Consider the following 15764-nt stretch of genomic DNA (forward strand, 5'->3'; position numbering starts at 1 on the left):
GAGATAGAGACAGAAAGAAAAACACGATACCACCAAAGCATTCTTTAGTACAGTGGAGACCAGGCATGAACCTGGGCCATACACATAACAAAGCAAATGCACTATCTAGATGAGCTATCTCGCTGATAGCACATCCTATCTGATAGCATTCAAATTCATGAAAAATATAAAAATATAAAATTATAAAATATATAAAAATTATAAAAATATAAAAATATAAAATGCTGGATGGAACAATGCATCATTGGGAGGAATCCATCCTGTAGTCAACCATTTCCGGCCTCTCTTTCAATGAGAAGATGCAGCCCAAGTTTCACTTTCTGTGTTTAATACCTTTACTCCACATGGGTGGGTGTCCAAACTAGAACAAACTCAGGTCCTAGCATCTTGACATAGCATACTATTGCCATGTCACATATAAACGAAATAAAGACGTATCTGAACCTATTAAGTAATTATTATTGTAACAGATTAGGAAAAACTATATGACACATCTGGCTATGTTTCAGTTTGGAATTATTCAGAAGCTGAGTTTCTAAGCAATATGTTCAGGAAGAAACATCGTATTTTTGGAGCATCTCTGTTTTATATACTATAAATTGATAGTCTTCTTCAACTCACCATGTACCATAAATCCATATTTATTCTTTGCAGAATTCCATTTGTTTGCAAGAAGCAGTCTGAACAGACCAGTATATCATGCTGGAATTTTATGATTTCAGTGTTCCCTGATGTCTTCTATTGTTAAATGTTACCACGTTAAAGTTAAACTGATGATATTTAATGACAAATTCATTTATTAGCATAATTCATTAAAGCCTTATCTAATTAACTGTACTTAATTAACTAGACTATGTCATTATTCTATATCACAAGGCCACTAAGAATGAGGCTTCTCCAGCATGGTGATTTTTATCACCTTACCACTTAACTAGGATGAATCACAAGAGTCAGAATGAATTGTTCAAATTTTTGCTGCAACAACTCTCAGTCACAAGTCCAATTCCTAGACAGCATACATTACAGACTGGCTAGTGGGAAGTTGTGATTATTTTCGTTTTATAGTTCTGTCTGCCTTTTGGAATTCTCTCATACAGACCCGCAAAAAAGTAGTATATTTAAGATAAAACTAAGGCTTACATGACCCTTTAACTTAGTGTTTTATGAACCCACTAAAGTTTTGTTTTATTTAGGAAATAAATGACTTTTTAAAATAGGAGATTAAACTGAGTGAAAGACATACCAAAGAAGGAAAACTAGGATATGTGGGGGTAAGATATTTATTTAATTAATTAATTAATTAATTTTTTGCCTCCAGGGTTATCGCTGGGGCTCGGTACCGGCACTACAAATCCACTGTTCCTCAAGGCCATTTTTTCCCATTTTATTGGATAAGAGAGAGAGAAATTGAGAGGGAAGGGGAAGATAGAGAAGGAGAGTGAAAGATAGACACCCGTACATGTGCTTCACCACTTGTGAAGTGAACGCCCTGCAGGTGGGGATCCTGAGGTTTGAACTGCCATCCTTGCGCGGGTTCTTGTGCTTCTTACTCTGTGTGCTTAACCCGGTGCACCACCGCCTGACCCTTGGAAAGAAAAGTTTTGAACCAGTTCAGAACTTAAAAAATAAGAGTTACCCTGTGGGAAGAGAGAAGGAGGTGACCAAGGAGTCAACATTGAAATACTCAACTACAGATGTAAACAGAGCATGTTTTTAACCTTACATTAACCTTTATGCTTTTTTTTTTTACCTTTATGCTTTATATAAATATGTTTTAAGTGTTGACTTTAACAACCCTGAGAAATATTCAGTAAAAAGTGAAATAACAGGGGAGTCGGGTGGTAGAACAGTGGGTTAAGCACACGTGGCACAAAGTGCAAGGACCAGTGTAAGGATCCCGGTTTTAGCCTCCAGCTCCCCACCTGCAGGGGAGTTGCCTCACAAGTGGTGAAGCAGGTCTGCAGGTGTCTGTCTTTCTCTCCCCTCCTGTCTTCCCTCCTCTCTCCATTTCTCTCTGTCCTATCCAACAACAATATCACAACAATAATAGCTACAACAATAAATAAATATTAAAAAATAAAAAAGTGAAACAACATAAGAAATCAGCAACAAAAAATTCAATAATGAATATATATGATGTATTTTTATCAGTTTAAATTAGTTCATGAGAAATTATATTATTTTTTTCAAATGAGTAGCTCCCTTTATTTTAGTCAAAGTTGGAAAGTTAAACTCGATAATGAAATTAATTGTTCGTATTAACAAGGTATTTATCATAGCATTTGAAATATTCAACATCTCATTTATTGCCAAGAAAATATTTAATGTTGTACTTTTTTTCTTTTCTTTTCTTTTTATTTATAAAACGGAAACACTGACAAAACCACAGGATAAGAGGGGTACAACTCCACACAATTCCCACCACCAGAACTCCACATCCCATCCCCTCCCCTGATAACTTCCCTATTCTTTATCCCTCTGGGAGTATGGATCCAAGGTCATTATGGGGTGCAGAAGATGGAAGGTCTGGCTTCTGTAATTGCTTCCCTGCTGAACATGAGCATTGACAGGTCAATCCATACTCCCAGCCTGACTCTTTTTTTCCCTAGTGGGGCAGGGCTCCAGGACACATTGGAGGGATTGTCTGTCCAGGGAAGTCTGGTTGGCATCATGGTAGCATCTAGACCTGGTGGATGAAAAGAGAGTTAACATATAAAGGCAAACAAATTGTTGGCTAATCATGAACCTAAAGGTTGGAATAGTGCAGATGAAGATTTGGGAGTCTCCGTTTTGTAGATAGCTAGTAGACCTATTTTAGTTGTATTTCAAAGGGCCCATGACTATACTAGCTTTCTTTTCCCCTGAGCCTGAAACTTGATATGCAGGTAGATCCAAACTTAGCAACAAAAAAGCAAATGACCCCATCCAAAAATGGGCAGAGGATATGAACAGAACATTCACTACAGAGGAGATCCAAAAGGCTAACAAACACATGAAAAATTGTTCCAGGTTACTGATTGTTAGAGAAATTCAAATAAAGATAACATTGAAATACCACCTCACCCCTGTGAGAATGGCATACATCAAAAAGGACAGCAGCAACAAATGTTGGAGAGGCTGTGGGGACAGAGGAACCCTTCTGCACTGCTGGTGGGAATGTAAATTGGTCCAATCTCTGTGGAGAGAAGTCTGGAGAACTCTCACAAGGCTAGACATGGGCCTTCCATATGACCCAGTAATTTCTCTCCTAGGGATATACCCCAAGGACTCCATAACACCCAACCAAAAAGATATTTGTATACCTATGTTCATAGCAGCACAATTTGTAATAGCTAAAACCTGCAAGCAACCCAGGTGCCCAACCACAAATGAGTGGCTGAGAAAGCTGTGGTATATATACACAATGGAATACTATGCAGCTGTTAAGAACAATGAACCCACCTTCTCTGACACATCTTGGATGGAGCTAGAAGGAATTATGTTAAATGAGATAATTCAGAAAGACAAAGACAAGTATGAGATGATCCCACTCATAAACAGAAGCTGAGAAAGAAGAACAGAAAGGGAAAGTCAAAGCAGGATTTAACTGAATTTGGAATAGGGCACCAAAGTAAAAATCTCTGGGTTGAGGGTGAGGGTGGATGTTCAGCTTCACTTGGGGAGGAGGGGGATGGGATGGGCACAGTCTTTTGGTGGTGAGAATGGTGTTTATGTATTCTTCTATTAATTTGTAGTCATATAAATCACCATTTAATTAATATGAGAGGGGAAAAATTGATTGAAAGTCTAAAATTTTTTAATGCACAGACCATAGGCTGAGTCTTTGATATGTTGACTTTCTTAAAAGCTTAGACCAGGGAGAACAGAGAAGTTATATTCTTAAATGTTACAGAGCCTCCTAAGGTCCTCAAAGTAGGAAAGGAGAGTGGGAAGATAGCACAGAATCTTGCGATGTTTAATTTTCTTTTTCCCCTCCAAAGTTGAGCAACTCTGGGTGTGAAGGGTTCCGGGGAGGGGTGGGGTGGAGTGGTTGGGGGGACTTGAGTTTTTCCATTCCTAACTGTGGTCTCTCTCTGGACTGTGTGAGACACAGGGCATACAAATGCATTAAGAAATAATGCATGTCCCTGCACCAAAGCAAAGGATTCTGGAGAAGGTGGGAAAGGGAAGAGATGGGGGGAGGGAGGTGGCTGGAGGACGGGACTCTGGCATCCTGGTATATGATGGAGAAAGAGGACTTATTAGGTTGCGGGGATATGAGAGGTCACACCTATGTGTCAACAATAGTGCTGTAAACCATTAACTTTCTTATAAAGTGTGGGATGGGAGGGAATTCAATAGTAATAGTAGCAAAATATAAAAACAAAACAGAAATGCATCCCAGGTGTTCCAGTCATTTGTATTGAGCCTTAGGTAATAATAGAACCACACTGTGCAGTGCAGCATCAGAAAATGGGAAAGAAGGTGGCTCGAGGAATTTTGATCTAAAGGCATAAAAGTCATAAAGACAATGCACCCTGTGGCTAGGAAGACATAGATTTCAGCTTTTGAGTAATTTATATCATGTACTTCATTTGACAGAACTACATTGGTGTTTTATTCTAGTCAGTGATGTAGTCACATTTTTTATGAACAAAAAAGGAGGTGGTCCAGGAGGTGGCACGGTGGATAAAGCATTGGACTCTCAAGCATGAGGTCCTGAGTTCAGTCCCCGGCAGCACATGTACCATGAGTGATGTTTGATTCTTTCTCTCTCCTATCATTTCTCATGAATGAGTAAATAAAATCTTTAAAAAAAAAAAAGAAGAAGAAGAAAAAGGGGCAATTTTTCCTTTTTGGTGTTCTTTGATAGTCATTTGAGAATTGCCAGATTAGTTAATAACACAAATTTCATACTTCTAAATGATGAATGGTGTGGTTGAGGAAGTATAACTTTAGAGTCAGTCCTGGGTTTGAATAACACCCAATTTCTCCCCTGCCAGGTATGTTTCATTCACCAGGCTTTTAAAAAAAAAAATGAGCCTTGAGAGCCAGGCGGTAGCACAGCGGGTTAAGCACACATTGCGCAAAGCACAAGGACTGGCATAAGGATCCCGGTTTGAGCCCCTGGCTCCCCACTTGCAGGGGAGTCGCTTCACAGGCAGTGAAGCAGGTCTGCAGGTGTCTATCTTTCTCTCCTCCTCTCTGTTTTCCCCTCCTCTCTCCATTTCTCTCTGTCCTATCCAACAATGACGACATCAATAACGATAACAATAACTTCAACAATAAAACAACAAGAGCAACAAAAGGGAAAATAAATAAATAAAACATTTATATATAAAAAAAAGTTGAGCCTTTGGGGCCCGGCCATGGTGTACCTGATTAAACTAATACATTACAATACAAAAGGACAGAGGTTCAAAACTCTTGTCCCCACCTGCAAGGGGAAAGGGGTGCAGGTATCTCTCTTTCTCTCTATCTCCCTCTCCTCTCATAATTTCTCTGTGTCTCTATCCAGTAATTTTTAAAAAAATATATAAAAATATATTACAAAGTTGATCCTTCTGATCTGGGTGGTGGCACATGATGTTAAGTGCACATAGTACCAAGTGTAAGAACCTGGGCTCAAGCCCCCACTCCCCACTTGCAGGGCAGGGACATTTCACAAGTTGTGAAGCAGATCTGCAGGTTTCTTTCTATTCACCTCTGTATCTTCCTCTCCTCTATCAATTTCTCTCCATCCTATTTAATAAAAATTAGAAATAAAAAAGATAAAAGGCCACCAAGAACAGTGGATTTGTAGTGCTGGCACCAAACTCCAGCAATAACTTACCTGGTGGCCAAAGGAAAAAAAAAAGTTTAACCTCAGTTTGTCCTGACCCATTTATGTAGATAAATGTTTCTTTTTTCCAAAGGGGCTGTCTAACCAATCTGCATACTACCCAAGTGATATTTATTACAACAAAAGAATTTATACAGTTTTTATTTCTTTTTTCTTTTTCTTTCTTTCTTTTTTTTTTTTTTGCTACCAAGGTTATTTCTGGGGCTTGGTGCTTGCACTACAAATTTACTACTCTCAGTGACCATTTTTTTTTCCTTTCTATTTTTATCTGACAGGACAGCAAGAACTTGAGAGAGGAGGGAGAGATAGAGAGGGAGAGAGAAAGACACCTGCAGACCTGCTTCAATGCTCATGAAGCATCCTTCCTTCAGGTGGGGAGTGGGGGCTCGAAATCAGGTCTTTAGAAACTGCAGAAGCATGAGAGAATCCACTGCCTCTTCTGGTTTATTTTGTAAGTAATTTGGGACCTTGCAAAGACATTCAGTGACACATTTATTAAACTAAAGAAATCTCGGGTAAATGTTATAATTTCCTTTCAGCTGCATTTTTTTTTCTTTTAATGAAATTGCCTTTTTAAAAATTTTAAATCTTTATTTATTTGATAGAGACAGCCAGAAATTGAGAGGAAGGGGGAGATAGAGAAAGAGACAGAAGGACCCCTGCAGCACTGCTTCACCACTTGTAAAGCTTTTCTCCTGCAGGTGGAGACCAGGGGCTTGAACCCGGGTCCTTGCGAACTGTAACATATGCACTTAACCAGGTGTGCCACCACCCAGCCCCAATGCATTTCTTTTAGCCATATACAGTTCATAGGCAGACTTATTTCATTAATTAACTCTGGAGACAAAAAAAAAAAGGCAATATAGTTGTCCTGTACCTTGATTTTATTCCAATTCTATTTTATTTTATCTTATTTTTTGTCATTGCCAGAGCTTCAGCATTCCAGGTTGACTTTTTTCAGATATAAAGTGTGAAAGAGTGGCGGGGATAGATAGCATAATGGTTATGCAAAGAGACTCTCATACCTAAGGTTTCGAAGTCCCAGGTACAATCCCCCGCACCACCATAAGCTAGAGCTGGGCAGTGCTCTGGTGTTTTCTCTCTCTCTCTCTCTCTCTCTGCATCTCTCTCAAAAATAAAATTAATTTAATTTAAAAAAAGGAAGTGTGAAAGAAAAGGTTGGGTGGTAGCACACCTGGTTGAGCACCACATCACAGTGTGCAAGGACCCTGGTTCAAGTCCCCAGTCCCCACCTCCATGGAGAAAGCTTCATGAATGGTGAGGCAGTGCTGCAGGTGTCTCTCTTTATCTCTCAGTCTATCTTCCCCTTCTCTCTCAACTTCTGTCTCTATCTGAAATAAATAAGTAAATAAATATTTTTAAAACAAATTTTAATGAGAGAGCAAGAGATCAAGGGTATTGCTCATTGATGACTACATGCCTATTGATGTTTCTAACATATTGCCCTCCTTTCTGCCCATACGGTAAATAAGACAATGAACATGATATTGCAAAAAAGTATTATTATTATTCCCTAATAAAGTCTATGGAGCAAATTGACATAGCTCATATTTGTATTTAAAGAAAGAAATTCATATGTTACAGTGTGCAAGGACCCGGGTTCAGCCCCTGGTCTCCACCTGCAGGAGAAAAGCTTTACAAGTGGTGAAGCAGTGCTGCAGGTGTCCTTCTGTCTCTTTCTCTATCTCACCCTTCCTGCCAATTTCTGGCTGTCTCTATCAAATAAATAAAGATTTAAAAAAATTAAAAAGGCAATTTAATTAAAAGAAAAAAAAGAAATATCACAGCACCAAATCTTCCCCCAGTGCCCATAGTACTCTCATGTGGTGTACCAGGGAATTGAACCTGGGTTATGCACATGGCAAAGCACTCACCTTCCCAGATGAGCTATCTTGCTAGTCTAGTGTCTTCTTTCTTTAAATACAACTATAAGCTATGTCAATGTGCTCCATAGACTTTATTAGGGAATAATAATAATACTTTTTTGCAATATCATGTTCATTGTCTTATTTACCGTATGGGCGGAAAGGAGGGCAATATGTTAGAAACATCAACTGGCATGTGTAGTCATCAATAAGCAATACCCTTGATCCTACTCTACTGCTTTAGGATAATGCTGCATGTGGTTCAGAATACTCTTAGTTTAGTGGGATTGAATCAAATCACAATTCTCTCAATGTGACTTTCAAAAGCTGGTCCCCAGGGCATAGCATGCAATGTCTACAGTCAATTTGTGTGTGATTAAAGGATATAAATGACTTCAGACTACTCATACTTATCAGAGTAAATATGTTTAGTTGGGGGAAAGCTACATATTCATGAATGGTACCTGTGAAATCCATTCATTTTCTGAGAATTTCTTGGATTATCTGCACAAATTAAATTCAGAAAATTTAAATCAAATTCTTGATGTTTATGAATGAAAAGAGCTTTATGAAAAGTTGACTCACTACTGTCAGAATAAATAAGCCCACGGGGGCACAGAACTTTGGTGGTCGGAGTGGTGTGAAATTAAACCCCTATTATTTTATAGTCTTGTAAGTCACTATTAAAAAGTAGAGAAATAAGACTGAAATTAATAAATGCCAAATACAAAAAAAAAAAAGGTAAATGAGCCACTTGAAACATTCTGGGTTTCATTCACGCTGTTTATTATTTCTCCTGTGTTCTCTGGCCTGTTTTCTGTGCGGTCCCACTTGAAAGATGAGTCAGTCTGTAGAACTTTAGACCATGCAATTATATTGAGGGACAAAGCTCAGTGTGTGTGTGACTTCTTACTGAATGGGAGAAGATTTTGCCATACATCAGACTAATAACCAAAAATATATAAAGAGCTCACCAAATTTGGGAAAAAATGACCCCATCAATGACCCCATTTGGGGGAGGGTATGGACAGAATATTTACCAAAGAGATGCATATGAAAAAACTGCTCAGTCACTGGTTATCAGAGAAATGCAAATAATCACACTTATTTTTCTTTGTGTGCCTTCAGCCCTTGCATCCTGCTGTCACTTGCCACGAGAAGGTGGTCAGTGTCCAAAAGGACCCCAGCGAATCTCTCGGCATGACGGTGGCAGGGGGAGCCTCGCATAGGGAGTGGGACTTGCCCATCTACGTCATCAGTGTAGAGCCTGGAGGAGTCATAAGTAGGGATGGAAGAATAAAAACAGGTAAAAAGTGCAGGTGCTTTTGCTTGAGCGCACATAGTACCATGCACAAAAAGCCGGGTTCAAGTCCCTGATCCCCACCTGCAAGGGGGATGTTTCTTAAATGTTAAAGCAGTGCTGCAAGTCTCTCTCTCTCTCTCTCTCTTCCCCTCTCCCTCTCCCCCTTTTCTGTCCCAGTTTTTCTGTATCCAATAACTGAATAAATAAATATTTACAAAAGACAAAAAAATGGTAAAAATGAAGAGACTTCATGTACAGGGGAGGCAAACTGTTAAAGGAATTAGCAGCCTGCTGGGCTAGGTAACTGCCTCCAGAATTAACAAGAAGAATGCGAGGGTAATCTGACATAAACATCTGTTCCCCATTGGCCATAATTGGTTTGGGAATAGTTGCTCATCTGTGTTTGACCTCCCTCAGCTCATCTGAGTTAACATGAGCCATTTTGCTCATGAACTGCTAGAACCTGCAGAATATACCAAGTCTTAATAGGGAAGGGATACAGTTTTAAGTATGTTGTCTCAAAAGTCTAACTGGGTTCCTTTCATGCCACGTCATTCTTTGCTGAATTGATCTGATGATGAAGCTCATGCATGAATTGTTCCACTTTGTGGGTTGGGTAAGAGAAATAATTAGACAAATATTGAGTCAGTGAATACTTCTGAGGTGAAAATAGCATGCTTAAGTACTTTCCCATTGGTTATCAAAGTATTTGACTAATTGTGTCTTGGGATATTCTTTTTTGGGGGGGGGATTCCTTAATAATATTGTCACTTCACATGTGGTGGTAGCTCAGATCACTGAGCAATTATACCACTGAAAAGTTCATACTCAGGGAGTCGGGCGGTAGCGCAGCAGGTTAAGCACGGGTGGCGCAAAGCACAAGGACCGGCATAAGGATCCTGGTTTCAGCCCTGGGCTCCCCACCTGCAGGGGAGTCGCTTCACAAGTGGTGAAGCAGGTCTGCAGGTGTCTGTCTTTCTCTCCCCCTCTCTTGTCTTCCCCTCCTGTCTCCATTTCTTTCTGTCCTATCCAACAGTGATGACAACAATAATTACAATAAAACAAGTAGGGAAACAAAAGGGAAGAAAGGAAGGAAGGAAGGAAGGAAGGAAGGAAGGAAGGAAGGAAGGAAGGAAGGAAGGAAGGAAGGAAAAGAAAAGTTCACACTCAGGAGAGAAAATATGAAATTTTTTGAAAAACAGTTTGTCAGCCTAAGTCGGGGAGGGGTATCTTAAGGGATTCAGTCACACAACATAAAACTGCTTTTTAAATTTATTTTTAAATATTTCATTTACTTGTTCTGCATAGAGACAGAATTTGAGGGGGAAAGGGGAGGTAAAGAAGGGGGGGCACTTGCAGCAGTGACTTACTGTTCCTGAAGCTTCTACTGTAGATGGAGCCCAGGGGCTTGAACCTGGTTCTTTATGCACTGAAATGTGTGTCCTCTGCCAGATGCACCACCCCATACTGCTTCTTTTGGGATCAGAAAGAACTCAAGGTCTATCCATCTTTCTCCCTCTCTCTTTCACTCTTGCAGTGATTATTCTGTGTAAAAATCATCACATTCCAAGGCAGATAAAACAGAACTTGAAGGTTCCTGAAGGTAGTTTCCCTCACTTGTCTTTTTCATCTACACACTTAGAGAATGATGAGGTCAGCCAAAAAGTGACTTGTTAGCAAGATAACAGAAGTGGAGACACATATGAATAACGTGTGGAAGTGGTCTCACATTTCGGAGTTGTTGGACCAGTAGTAGCTATTACCACCTCTACCATGACTAGAAATAGTAACACTTCTTTCTACTTCAAGGACAGTTTCAGGCCCATTTTTTTTTTTTTGGACCAGCTATAGACATCTCATGAATACATTTAATTCATATCTGTTGGGTGCCTGACACACAGGACTCTGGGTGCTGAGTGCTTTTGCCAAATGATCAGCTTTTATGCTAAAAATAGGAAACCAAGAGGAATGAAAAGTAGAATATCCAATGAAATAGTTAACAAGGCTCATCTTCTTTTCTTCCTTCCTCCCTTTTAAAATTTTTTAAAAATATTTATTTACATATTCCCTTTTGTTGCCCTAGTTGTTTTATTGTTGTAGTTATTGTTATTGCTGTCATTGTTGGATAGGACAGAGAGAAATGGAGAGAGGAGGGGAAGACAGAAAGGAGGAGAGAAAGATAAGACACCTGCAGACCCGCTTCACCGCCTGTGAAGCGACTCCCCTGCAGGTGGGGAACTGGGGGCTTGAACTTGGATCCTTATGCCGGTCCTTGAGCTTCGTGCCACATGCACTTAACCCACTGAGCCACCGCCTGACTCCCCCTCCCTCCCTTTTTCAAAGCAAGAGTCAAGCATCCATAGATATAGGGACATTAGAAAGCCCCACATACTGTGACCAAGTGGTGTCATAAGACATGCTCACTGATGGGAACCCAGCCTTGTGCTGATGATGTTCAGCGTTCGGGCAAACGCTAGAAGAATGCCCCCTCACCGACCCCTGCGTGCACACACACACTGCTTCCCAGCATCCCAGGCAGTCCCTGACTCTTTGATTTTGACACAGAAACCCCAGTTGGCACTCTTACTGACCATGGCTTCTGCCCCTCTGACCATCAGGTGACATTTTGTTGAATGTGAATGGGATTGAACTAACAGAGGTCAGCCGGAGTGAGGCTGTGGCATTATTAAAAAGCACATGCTCCTCGGTGGTACTTACAGCCCTGGAAGTCAAAGAATGTGAGTCCCAGGAAGATGGCAGCAGCCCTTTAACCCTGGATTCCAACCACAACATGGCCCCACCCGCTGACTGGTCCCCCTCCTGGGTCATGTGGCTGGAATTACCACGGTGAGTCCCAATGTGCCATCCTTGGGGGAGGCATGGGAGGATGTCAACAGCATTTTTCAGACCACATTTTCACTCTTGGGCTGAGTCATGGAGCTAGCATCTTAATGAGACCCATACTTTGGTTGTGGGACTAATTGAAATGATTCTGTCTTTCCTTTTGTGACAAAAACTATGAGCGAAAATCCTAGTCCAGGGATAAAAGCCTAGCCATGGAAGCACTACTAGGCATTGGAGCTCACAAGGCTGCCATATCTGCTGCTGATACAGCAAAGAGCTCAGCTAACAAGTAGGGGCAGAAATCCAGCCTGCAGGCTGGAGCACACATTTGGGACCCTGGGAACTTGCATGGAGGATGGCTTTCTTCTGTGGAGTCCTTTCACATTCAAATGGCCCTGGCGAAAGATAGCAGTGCAGCAGGACACTTCATCATCACCCAGGTAGATGTGCAAACGTACACCAACTGAGGGCGTTTGTCGGGTTCTGTCTCCCTGGTTTCTACTCCTGAGAAGTTCTTAATGCAAAAGATGCAAACTTCAGTCGTCAGATAGATTGTCATTTTAGCAACATGTAGCTAGAATCTGACAGTGAGCTTTGAATTGCCTCACTTAAAGATACTTCATGAAAAGATTTGGGAGTAGCCCTGAAGATATACCTCTATATAGAAATTAAATATTCAAAGGACAGATAAGTTTGGGCCTGCACCAGAGCACAAACTCTTAAACTACAAAGGATTGTCTAGTTCCAAATGTGTGATTTGAATGTTAAATATTAGAGGTCAGGAGATAGCTCACCTGGTAGAATGCACACTTTATCACGTGAGGACCTGGGTTTGACCCACTGGCCCATGAGAACACCATGCAGGACATAGTTTCATGAGCAATGTAGCAGTGTCGTGGTGTCTCTCAGCCCCATCATAAAAAAATTAAAAAAAAAAAAAGACTGCTGGGAGCAGTAGATTTGTGAAGGTGCAAAGCTCTGGAGAAAACCCTAGTGGCAAAAACTTAAATATTAGATGACATGTTGCCATAAAGTGAATTAAAAGCAAGATGTTTGGTTTTATTGCACTTTTAAAAGTCATTAAGAAAAATTAAGAATTTTTTTTTTTCACCAGGGCATCATCAATCCTGGTCCAAGTTTTCAGATAGAGTGAGTGGGAGAGATACCACAGCACTGAAACATGTGGCGAGGGCTTGGTTCAAACTTGGGCCACTTCCATTTCTTTTTCTTTCTTCAGTATTTTTTTTTCTCAAATATAAACTGATCTAGACTCCTTTTTGAGCTAAATATTTTATTTAAAAAATTATATCTTATTATTTTAATAGAGGGAGAGATACAGAAGAGACTGAACCTGAGACTTTGGAGCCTCAGACAGCCTAGGCCCTTTTTGCTATCTCCTCTACCTAAATTATTTAGTCAGTGCACTTTTAAACAGTTATAAACTGAACATTGTAGCAGTTCAAAAATATTCAAACACTTTGGACCTGAACTTGGGTAGAATAAAGAATTTGAAACTGAAGTCTATTCAAGTAATCCTGTTAAGTATACCCTTGGAAACTATTTTGTCATATAATTGTAATTCCTTGTCATACATTTGTATAAAACAATGTGAGATGCTTCTTTTTTTTTATTCCAAATTTTATTCAAATTACTGGCTTTCTGCCTTTCTTTTATTTATGTGAGCTTTACTGCTCTTGCTAGAGTATAGCTCTCGTTTTGCCTGTTTGGAACGTTCCCTATACTTTATCCCTCTGGAAGTATGGACCAAAGATTTCTGTTTCTTTAATTAATGGAATAGAAAAGAGGTGTGAATGATACCTGTAGAGATAATGCTGTTTTTCAGGCACAAGCAATTTCTGTTGCCCTTACTCCTCTCCCATAGTAATGTAAGCAGTCAAAATTCAAAGGGTAGCAAAGGGCACAGAGTGAGAGTAAATCTAGCTTTGTCCCTCACAGCTGATCAAGAGGTAATAGCACTGTTACTGGTTCTTATTTTGTCAGAAGCAGTGTGTTAGAGGAGTTGGCAGACTTCTTCTGAAAAGCGTCTTCGTGTAGGTTTTAAGCTCTTATATCCTCTACCAGCAGCTATTTAATTCTATTGTTGTAGCATGAAAGCAACCATAGACGGTATGTGAAGTAATTTTTTCATTTTTATTATATATATATACGTATGTATTTATTTAAAGCAAAAACAGGTAGAAAGAGCGGGGCTGTAGTTTGCTGATCCCTGGTTTACCTATATGAATAAACACACATGCTGGCAAACACTCCCAACCCCAGGTCTAAGAACATGTATTATCATTTCAGAGCTAAATACACAAGCTGCTTCAGCCTTTTCTGTAACAATGGTATTTCTGTCTCTTTTTTTTTTTTCTTCCTTTTTTGATAGAGTGTGAAAGACAGAGAACGGGGTAGAGACGCCTGCAGCACTGCTCCACCAATTGTGAAGTTTATCTCCCCCTTCAGGTGGCAACCTGGGCCTTTAACCCTAGTCCTCTCCTGGCAATGTGTGTGTTCTACTGGGCAAGCCATGACCCAACTATGGTATTTCTGTTACATAGATACACCATAATTTGGTGAGCCAGCTCCTATTAGTAGTGGATACATAGGTTGTTCTCCATCTTCTACTTTCACAGCTACAGTTAAGAATTTTTGAGGCAAAATAGCTTACTGAATAGTATGCCGTTTTGCTGTGTTTGACCCCGATTCAAGCTCGGCTCCCACTACACAAAGTGAAGATGATTTTGGTGCTGTGATCAGTTTAATCTTTCTCTCCCTCTTCCTGTCTGTCTGTCTCTCTCTCTCTCTCTCTGTGTGCGTGTGTATCAACACACTTTGGCTCCAACAAAACTGAGATACAGTAATTTACAGTAGAAAATGTAGTTAATAGGACAACCAATTTGTCAGATGTCATTTTCAGTGAATGAAACAGGTCACTATAAATAAATGTATGACACTGGATACAAAACAGAATTATGTAGTTTGATTTTAGTTACACACTTTAAAGTTATTTCCCGAACAAATCCAAGGCTTGTTTTATTTCAAGTGGAAGTTAGCTACATCATAAAAAAAAAAAAAAAAACTCATGTTACACTGATTAGCAAGGTCAGTAACAAAATATCACCAACTTTATCATTTAACAAAACACTTCAAAGACTTTCCTTTAAAAGCAGTCTTCTAGGATACAGTTAATAAATAAAACAGCCATATCTCGATCGATCGTACCAACATAAAATGTTAACTTTCTTTCCAGCTACTTCCTGGACTGGAAGAGTTTGAGTCACATATGCAGCTTCAGGCACACCACCTCTGTCAGAACTGTGATATCATTTGCACCTACCCTGCTTCCATGTTAATGCTGGTCTAACTGTTGCACAGGAGCAAAAGAAAATTTCTTCCAACTCATTTTTTACTTTAACTAGGATTTTACTCACTGAGGATCTGTTCCCCATACATTCCTTTCATGACCTGCTATTCAGTTTACTCCCCCCTTTTAATATGAATCATTATGATCCTTCCATGCATTTCAGATTCCATTCATTTTATGTCTGCTTTCTACTGTACAGTCTATAAAACAGGTGTGACTACGTGTAAACTGAAATTTCCAGAAGAAAAAAATTCAGCAAATCATTAACTAGGTTTAAATTCTTACCACTCAAATTAATTTATCCAAAGGATATGTTTAAGACTATCAATATTCAGAAAAATTTAAGTGACTTTCATAAATATGTTTTTAGTTCATCACCAAGAATCTAGAGAAACCCCCCACCCCCCAAAAAATCTAGACATAGCCAACTGTTTAATGTAAACTTAGGCACTGTCTTTAAATTAAATGATTCAGCCGATGTAGTGGTTAGCTATGGAAAACAAAATTGTGTTATAGCCCAGTGACCTTTGTGCTAAGAGTTAA

The 15764-nt window shown here is 39.7% G+C and overlaps 1 protein-coding gene across 3 annotated transcripts in view; it reads left to right on the plus strand.

The window, feature by feature from the left end:
• LNX1 (ligand of numb-protein X 1) overlaps positions 1 to 15764 on the plus strand; it is a 221676-nt gene that overhangs the window by 204348 nt on the left and 1564 nt on the right. For all 3 annotated transcript variants that reach the window (XM_060188050.1, XM_007539715.3, XM_007539716.3), the window contains 2 exons: positions 8836 to 9013; positions 11629 to 11857. In XM_060188050.1, the coding sequence (XP_060044033.1) occupies positions 8836 to 9013; positions 11629 to 11857 (407 nt within the window). The remainder of the gene's footprint in view (positions 1 to 8835; positions 9014 to 11628; positions 11858 to 15764) is intronic.

This window comes from Erinaceus europaeus, chromosome 3 (genome assembly GCF_950295315.1).
Source record: "Erinaceus europaeus chromosome 3, mEriEur2.1, whole genome shotgun sequence".
Taxonomy (NCBI): Eukaryota; Metazoa; Chordata; class Mammalia; order Eulipotyphla; family Erinaceidae; genus Erinaceus; species Erinaceus europaeus.